This window comes from Hoplias malabaricus, chromosome 7 (genome assembly GCF_029633855.1).
Source record: "Hoplias malabaricus isolate fHopMal1 chromosome 7, fHopMal1.hap1, whole genome shotgun sequence".
In the NCBI taxonomy this organism is placed as follows: domain Eukaryota; kingdom Metazoa; phylum Chordata; class Actinopteri; order Characiformes; family Erythrinidae; genus Hoplias; species Hoplias malabaricus.
In genome coordinates this window covers 18,015,883-18,025,204 of record NC_089806.1, presented here as the reverse complement: position 1 = coordinate 18,025,204, position 9,322 = coordinate 18,015,883, and the positions used below count along the sequence as shown (strand labels likewise).

Genomic DNA, 9,322 nt, shown 5'->3' with positions numbered 1-9,322 from the left:
GAGGCAGTGAGATGTCCCACCCTGACAGTTTTAAAGCTAATGAGGATGGGGGTGTATTTGTAGCTCTTTGTTTATACATGTGAGTTCACCTTCAGTGCGGAAGAGAGAACTCAGACAAGCTTATGATGACCACAATTTCTGGATGTAAAACTGCATTGCATTTGAACTAGAATTGGATGATATCTGCAACTGCCTCAGACTGAGCAGCAAAGAAATGGATGAGCGATACACCTCTAAATTATCCCCCGCTGTTGATTATTGTGCTGGGTTTTTCTTGCTGCTGGTGGGTAAGTACTTCATATTCACCTTCTCTTTCAAACTGCCAAACTGCCAATGAATAAGAAAGTCTCTTTCATTTTTTCTTTTTTTCAGCAGTGTTACATTTTTTAGAATTTCTTTTTCTTGTGAGAATTTTTCTGACACTGGGTCAGAAATAATAATTACAGTGAAACAAATAAAATTAATATAATACATAGAAATATTCTGTATGTGGATGTGTTGGTTTAAACCTTTCCAGATCTCTCCTGGTGGCAGTCCAGTATTTAAAAATAATGTATTAAATGTAGTGACCAACCACACACCTGGAACAGGAGACAAACCAAATCAAATCAAATCAGGTTTATTGTCACACCACATAATACAAGTGTAACTTGGGTGATTAGTCCCTCACAGTAGTACAAAATAATGTGGAAAAATTAAAGTGCAATATGTACACAGCTTAACTTACATTAATATACATTAATGTGCACTGTACATATACTATACACACAGTACTGCACTGCTGAAATATACAAATTGTTACATATAACTAGGAAATACGAAAATATATAGGTAAGTGCAATAAATAAATCAGAAGGAAAAGATCAGAGTTTTATTGAATAAGGTATTGTTTATTCTTTTTATATAGAACTTCTTTTTTATTTTTAATTTTCAGGAATACATTATGCAATAAACCTCATCTTTTAGCAATAAAGTGTCATTTGTTTCTGCTGATTTATAATGTGAAGTGTTTAAAGAACAACCAAACAAACACATTAAACCTTAAGATACACATATTAATATCTGAAATCATTCATATTAGTACATAACTCACTCAGCCAGTTGTGGTTACTCTTTGGAAGTTGCTCTGAAAGTGTTTGTTTGGAGCAATATCCATGATGGGAATAATTCATTCATTCATTGTCTGTAACCGCTTATCCAATTCAGGGTCACAGTGGGTCTGGAGCCTACCCGGAATCACTGGGCGTAAGGCTGATGGGAATCAAATCAAATCATATCTGGAATTCAGTTTATTACATTCGTTCAGCATATATCCTGTGTAGGTGTCTCAGGAGGATTTGATTTCAGCCTCTTTTCTTTCTTTAACTGTGACTGGGTTTCTTCTGTAGAACATAGTGAATCGTTTAAGTCGCAACAGTGTTCTGTAACATTGTGTTCACATATAATGAATAATTACTACATAAAATCAGCACTTGAAAGCACTAGAATACAGATTATGGTTACACTGTAACTCCATTGTAACAGATATTTCAGCATAGCAATTATACATACTATAGGCATATATTCCAACACACAAATTCATATGAACACAGCTGCATGTAAACAAACATCTGTACTGTTTACAAAGCAGCAGTTTTCATTTTTAGCTCTGAAGGTCAGGGTCAAAAATGAGTTACATCTTAGTAAACAGGTTTTTAAAAAGGTTTTGAAAAGGTTGTTCTCCCTTCTCTGCTCCACAGTCCAAAGCTGGGGGCTTCATACCTCTCTAGTTAATATTTGCCATTGAGCATGGTGACCTTAAACTTACAGCTTTTTTTTTTTTTACAGATTATAGAAATTGTGTGTGTGTTTGTACAATTTAATATCTGTGTTCATAATGGGTAACCATAGTAGCTGATTTAATCATTTCTAGAATAGCTTTCTCTGTTTAAGATAGTCAGATATTGTACTTTGGAAGGAGGTAAGAGGGAAAACATGCACTAATTATACTGGGAGAAACTGCTGTGTCTGTGAGCTGATTACAATACCACACATATTTCTAGAATATCTGACATTACATAGCATGCTATAGAGAGGGCAGTGTACATATTTTCTTCCGATAAATATGTCCAGTACATTACCGCAGATAATAAACATCTGCTCAAATGTCAGACTGATTAGTCTGCAGTCAGATTGTAAATGGAATACACCAGTTCTCAGAACACCTCATGTCTGGTTTGAAGGTTAGCTCCAAAAGGTCATTCAGCATAACCTTCTGCCCTCTGGGGGTCCACAGGGATGTGAAGGTGATTCACCACAAAATAATTACCTGCCAGTAGACGCTGTGCCCCCGAGGATATTCCACTGATGTCTTTGCTTATGTCAGAAATCCTTTCAGTATGTTTTTAGAAATTGGATTTGGGTTAAAATAGTTAATTTAATGAATAGAGTTTTATGCAGTTGTTTAAACTTGTGATAAGATTGCAAGTGAAGGTATGTGTTAACTCTCTACTGTGTCCATATATAATGTTGCTTGACACCTAAATTAGCTTTTGATTACAGCTGACATATTTTTTTATTGATTTTTTTTCCTTTTGTATCTATCAGATTTTTTCCTTGTCTTGTGAGTGGATACAGTGCTTAGAAACTCCAGAAGCGCTAATGAGTCTGATTCACACATACCAGAGAAACAAATCACCACTGCAGTGCTGACAATGGTACACCACCTGAAGAATATGTGCTCTGTTGTGGTCCTAAAAGCATTAAAGAAGAGGATTGAAGGGGGTTAATAAATCATGCCAGGCAACAGATGGACTACAGTGTGCAGCTGCAGAACTACAAAGTGCATACCTATGCAAAGCATGGCTGATAAAATAATAGATGAGTTTAGAAACAAGGAGGTGGCTTTAACGTTATTGTTGCTGGATGTATCCTGATGGTCATTATAATGACGTGCAAGTACATATTTCATAAGGAAGAGGGCTCTGTTGAGTCAATCAGCGAGATTGACTGGCAAAAATAAACACTGCAAACTGCTACGTAAGGTCTTTACCTGATTAGAGGCTTGAAGTAATATTGAAATTGAGGCTTAGAAGGATAGTATTCATTCTCTTAATCACTTGGAAAAGTGTAATGGAATTTGTGGGCTGATTAAACACAAAGTGATTTCCAACCAACTCATCGAACATTTGCTGAAAATTATGTCCCTTTCATTCATTTATTTATTTTCTTTGAACACCTGATCAGGGTCATGGTGTGTCTGGAGGCTACCCAGTATAACTGAGAACAGTGCAGAGACACATTGGCTGCCAGTCCATTACAGCTTCACACACTCACATCTATGGATAATTTCACAAAGAAAATCCACCATTGTGTTTTTGGATTTTGGAGGAAACCCACACAGACACAGGAAGAACACACCACACACCATTCCCCTGACAGACAGTGACCTGAGGCAAGGTTCCTATGATGTCCTTTAATCAGTTTCATAAGCATGTCTTCACTGAAGGTCATCAACACCTTACCACCTTAGTTTTAGCCCATTGTTTGTGACTAATTTGCTGCCACTGTCACTCTCACTGAGAGATACTACCTCAACATGAAGGAGAAGAAGAATAACACAAAACAGTTCACTAACTGTACATTTCCTTTGGTCAATAACTGGCTTAACCAAATTGGGATGAACCCGAGAGGAGAATCCTACATTTCTGATGAACCTGGAGAGATTTTGTTTAGTGGTCTCAAATCCCTTTTTGTGTGTGTTTTCTACCTGCTCTGATCAGCATTACAGTCTTGGCAAAGTAAGGATGCACAAGCTAGAAACACTAGTCAATCATTCCTCTCATTTGTTTCATGACATTCATTTAAAAAAAAAACCATTGCCTCTGATATCTAGTAGAATCATCCATTTAATGTCCATTCCCTGATCTCCCTACAGCCATCCTGTCCATTGTGGGGAATGCTGCTGTCCTAATCACGTCTGCTCGACGCCGCAGTGTCCTGAAAGCTCCAGAATTGCTGACAGTAAATCTTGCTGTGACGGATATTGGCATGGCCCTGAGCATGTACCCGCTGTCCGTCGCCTCTGCCTTCAACCATGCCTGGATCGGAGGTGACCCCTCCTGCCTGTACTATGGCCTGATGGGTATGATCTTCAGTGTGGCCAGTATTGTGACATTGGCCGTTATGGGCATGATCAGATACCTGGTGACAGGGAACACTCACGAATCAGGTACCAGTCTCAATAGAAACTTATTACGGTTATAACTATGTTTATATTATCAACCATAATATTATTGTTGTGTTTCTTATTCCCCTTCTTTAGTTTTTGGGACTTAAAGGCATATGATAGCTGTTCCTTTAAATGATAATGACCCTGAAATAAATAAGTGGTTACAGACAATGAATGAAAATACTAATACAATACCAGTTTATTACTGCATGGAATACTTCTGCTAATAATGAACATTCGTATTATTAATTATATTAATTATATTAAAATATTAACATAAAAACTTTAAATTACAACTAATATTTGAACTTGCATGCCACTAAATAAATGAAAAGGGAGATTTACAATAAATGTGGCTCAATTAATGATTCATGCATAACCTTCATCTTTGTAGAACATAATAGACGTCTCTATAAACTAAAATGATGTGTTTGTCTAAGTCAAATAAACCTCAAATTAGGGATTAGAGAGAAAGGATGAAAGATGGGGGGGGAGGCATTTACATGATGGCTTATTATTATCAGTGGAGAGATGATTGCTTAGTGTGAGAGGTTTGTGGAGTACTGCACATTTCAGTTCATCCATCCATCCATTATCTGTAACCGCTTATCCAATTTAGGGTTGCGGGGGGTCCAGAGCCTACCTGGAATCATTGGGCGCAAGGCGGGAATACACCCTGGAGGGGACGCCAGTCCTTCACAGGACAACACAGACACACACACATTCACTCACACACTCACACCTACGGACACTTTTGAGTCGCCAATCCACCTACCAACGTGTGTTGGGAGGAAACCGGAGCACCCGGAGGAAACCCACATTTCAGTTCATAATTTATTTATTTTTTTATTTCTTTCACATCATGATTTGTTACCATCACCTCCTTCTCAGAGCATACAGCCCACATTGCACACAGCTCACAGCATACAGAGATAAAATAACCTTACTATATGATAAGTGCTGGGTTTGGGATGTTTGTTGTCATTATAGTTAGATGTATAAAACATTATGACAGATATGGAGGCAAGTGATTGCTTATTTACAGAGCTGTTTCTAGGAAATTTGGGACCTTTGCTGTAAAATCAAGAATCTGTGAGTTGTTTATTCTGGATCTGCAGTCCAGATCTGTCTCCTATATTTAATGCATGGTGCCTCTTGGAGAGGAGACCACAGACTGTTGAGGAGCTGAAGTCTTGCATCAATAAAGAACAATCTAAATTCCTGCAACTGCAACAGTGTGTAACCTCAGTTCTCAAGTTTTCATATATATTTACAGACACTAGGGCTTTGTAAACACATTAGACCAGTTTTGAGTATTCAAACCAAATGGAGAGCTAGCTTTATGGTGAGGAAACATCCTCTAAATTTTGTAAAAAAAAATGCATTTTTTGATTATATTTTTGAATGTTGCCTTTAAAACCTTGAAAACCTTTGAAGTTGAAGGGGACTTTCCATTTAAACAAACCTCAAGGATCAGAAAGGGACAGAAGTTCTGCATAAAAGAATGTCACATGTTCCATATCAAATTATTCACTCACATAATAAAGCAATTCAAGGAAAGACTGCAATTGTCCAGTGTCAAATACACAGCATACTAAAACCTGTGTCAATAATTGTGCCATTTTCTTCAGAGTTTCCAGTTCATAAAATAAATCGTTGATTGTTTCCAATTTTCTTACCTTTGATTAATATTTTGCCAGCTCCCCACATCCCCCAACCCTCGCAACCCATTTAGAACGAGTCTGCGACCCACTATTTGAGAAGCACTGACACAGACAATGTTCTTTTAATCATGTATCTTCTTTAAGAGGAAAACAACTTCTAGACCAAATGTTTCTGACAGCAGAAAATTGTCCCCTTTAGTTTCTTTTAATCAACAGGCCTCAGTCTCATCTGTATAGACGGCACAATACAAGCAATCACAGGCAGTTTAGGCATTTATAGCACAATTACAAGGAGGAATGTGAAGAGAGAAAAAAACAAAATAAAAGGCATTGTCACACAATGCAGTCCATAAATCACTGTGCAGAGACAGATTATGTATTCGGATTGAAACAAAACTTGAAGTGCACAATGTCAGCTGTATTTCCAGGGTATGTTCATCTACATATAGTCACCTCTGCAGGAATGGCAGCCATTTCCTACATCCCTCCTGTTTAAGCACGTGAACAAATGGTTGGTCAGTCATTTCCTTTTCACTTGGTGTGTAAAGATCAATAACTGATTGGTTGTTTGAAGTCTAGGTATTATTGTCCAGTATGAGTATAAAAAGTTTAAGTGACAGTAAAACTGTCCATCATACAGCTGGGAAATCAGAATAAACAAGACACAGAGAGTTCACATTTTTTCACTGGTACAGTATTTGTGTTCTGTCAGGAGGAAGATGAGCTCTGCTGCGGTTTATTTAAACTGCAACCCTGACAATGGCGCTCAGATTGGTTCACACCCATTTGAACATTTTTAACACATAAGACACCAAAGTTATTAGCTTTCTTTGCATCTTCTAAATTAGCTCAAAGATTAAAATAATATTAATAATAAAAAACCAAGAAGCCTCTAATTTGGGGATGTTTTTTAAGGGCTAATTTATGTGAGGACAGGCTGGTTCAATAATGAATATCATTTGATGTCTCTGGCCCACCTTTGCTCACTGGGTTGACTACTGTTTTTTGTTTTTTTCATCTATAAAAAATAAAGAAAAAAAAAAGATTGTAATTAACTAAAAATTCAGAAGATATATTGGGAGTAACTACAGCAATTGGGCCAAGACCTGGGACTACCTTGGATAACACTTCAATTTCATGCCTAATATCATGTGCTTTATTTATTGCAGGTAACAAGTTCCAGAAAAGGACAATTAGTATATTGATTGCATTCATCTGGCTGTACTCACTGCTCTGGGCAGTGTTTCCATTGCTGGGCTGGGGTGGATATGGACCAGAGCCATTTGGCTTGGCCTGCTCTGTGGACTGGGCTGGCTATCAGCACTCTTTGAATGGTTCTACCTTCATTATGGCACTAGCAATTTTGTGCACCATAATCCCATGTGGAGTCATCTTATTCTCCTATTCTGGCATTGCCTGGAAGCTCCATAAGGCCTACCAGAGCATCCAGAGCCATGACATGCTACTCAACTCTGGCAGCGTAGAGAGGAAAATCACACTGGTAGGTTTTCACTTTTCCTGTGTGACTATCACTTACTCGACATACAGTCTGTACCTCATTAAAAATGTTAATTGTTAAAGAGTGCACACCGATGTAATTGAAATGTTACACTAATGCCTGAACTTGAAAAATCGTTTTTTCTGAAAACACATTCTATTGTGGTAAGATTGGCTATACTCTGGCAAATTAGACATTAGAAGCATTTGATGTGTGTTAAGATTTTTGAGAATTTACTACAAGCAGAAAAAAGATATCATATGACTTCACTTCAAATCTTCAGCCCATCATCAGTGAGAGAAATATCATGTTAGGGTCATTCCACACTAGTCATGGGTCTTCATGGAAACATTCAAGAAAAATAAATGGGTATGCATTCATGCTAATTAATCAAAGTTTTGAAACATTATGTTCTAAGCTGTATTTTAATATTGACTTAAATTGCTTGACCTGACCTGAGAATGATAAATATTTATTCATGAACACAACAAAAAATTGGTTTCAAAAGCCCAAATAGGATATTATACTGAAGGGTGTACTCCTTATATAGCAGATTTGTGTAATAGTCAAAACAAATATACTTTTTAAAACTAAATTATTCATGATTGATTTCGATATGAAATATTTGAAGCCAATGCAACATGCTCAATGTATAGACATATTTTACATGTATTACAGCTTTTGACAAAATGAAATGAATGTATGAAAAAACAAGAACATTATTAAAGGACATGTAGGAAGTGTTAACTACAGTATTTCAGAAGCATCATCCAGAAGGAGTTCAACTTTTTGAATGTTCAAGAGAGTTCTCCTTGTTGGTGTGTGAGTCTAATGGTCAATTTTCAGGCTGCATTAGTTGAACTCCTTGTTGGCTCACACACTCTGGACCTAATGTTAGTGCCATTTTTTTCAATCACCCTAAAGGAACAGTAAGCCTGAGGAAAAAACTTTTTTTTCACCATGTTCTGAAACAACCATTGTATGGATACCTTGAGAGAATGTTTTAGAGTTTCGGCACTAATATTATTTTCGACATGGCTGCCTCCATGTGAAGGACCTGGTCTATAGAGCATAAACTGGTTCATTCACAGACTGCAAAGTAATTGATCCTTGAAAAAAATTATATATTTTAAAAATTGTACATAAATGTTTGCCTTTATTCGATGGTAATAATGTCTGACTGCTCCATTGTCCTCCTATGGTGTTTTAGATGGCCATTCTGATCAGCTGTGGGTTTATTGTATCCTGGACACCCTATGTGGCCATCAGCCTCTGGACCATGTTTCACTCTGAGGGGAAGGACAGTGTAACCCCTCTGGTCAGTATGCTGCCCTGCCTCTTTGCCAAGTGCTCTACAGCCTACAACCCCTTTGTTTACTATATCTTTTGCAAGTCCTTCAGGCAGGAGCTGAGGCAGGTGAGGAGGTACTGCTGCTGCTCTCCACCTCCAGTGTCTGAGCTCCACTCTCCAGGAGACCAGCACAATCAGTGGAAAATCTCAGTCACACACAAAAATTCAAGAGAACAGGGGGCTCAGTCTACAGCAGTCTCCCAGACCACCCATAACACCAGAGAGGAAAGCAAAGTGACCAGTTTATGCTAAACACAAAATCTCTCGTAATCACACTCTAATAAAATAGTGCACTATTAAATGCTGTTGATGTTTGGTGTTCTATACAGTCAGAGGTTCACACTTTGAACATCCATTGTCAGTCTCACTGCTGGAAAAATACTTGTATTCCTGAATATTTAACTTTCCAACAGATTTTAGTCAAAGCTATTTTGGAACATTTCAAGTGTTTACAATATTAAAAATAAAGGAAGCATGGGCAATGCCAACGACAAACCACTTTTGGATTCATAAAGAATCATTTTTGCTAATACATTTAAATAGATAAATAACCTTAAGATTGAGTGATGGATATTTAAACCTATAAAAGGTTTTTCACG

The 9,322-nt window shown here is 37.4% G+C and overlaps 1 protein-coding gene across 1 annotated transcript; it reads left to right on the top strand.

Moving 5' to 3' along the window:
* The first annotated feature begins 214 nt into the window (after positions 1 to 214).
* Positions 215 to 8,975, top strand: opn8a (opsin 8, group member a). The gene is made up of 4 exons (XM_066677841.1): positions 215 to 287; positions 3,917 to 4,210; positions 7,044 to 7,375; positions 8,583 to 8,975. The coding sequence occupies exons 1-4, from the start codon at positions 215 to 217 to the stop codon at positions 8,973 to 8,975; spliced, it is 1,092 nt and encodes a 363-aa protein (XP_066533938.1).
* The last annotated feature ends 347 nt before the right edge of the window (positions 8,976 to 9,322 follow it).

Excerpts from the sequence above, each read along its gene's own strand:
- opn8a (XM_066677841.1), top strand. The coding sequence starts at position 215 with ATGGATGAGCGATACACCTCTAAATTATCCCCCGCTGTTGATTATTGT. Across the intron at positions 4,211-7,043 it reads AGGGAACACTCACGAATCAG|GTAACAAGTTCCAGAAAAGG; the intron begins GTACCAGTCTCA and ends TATTTATTGCAG. Across the intron at positions 7,376-8,582 it reads TAGAGAGGAAAATCACACTG|ATGGCCATTCTGATCAGCTG; the intron begins GTAGGTTTTCAC and ends ATGGTGTTTTAG.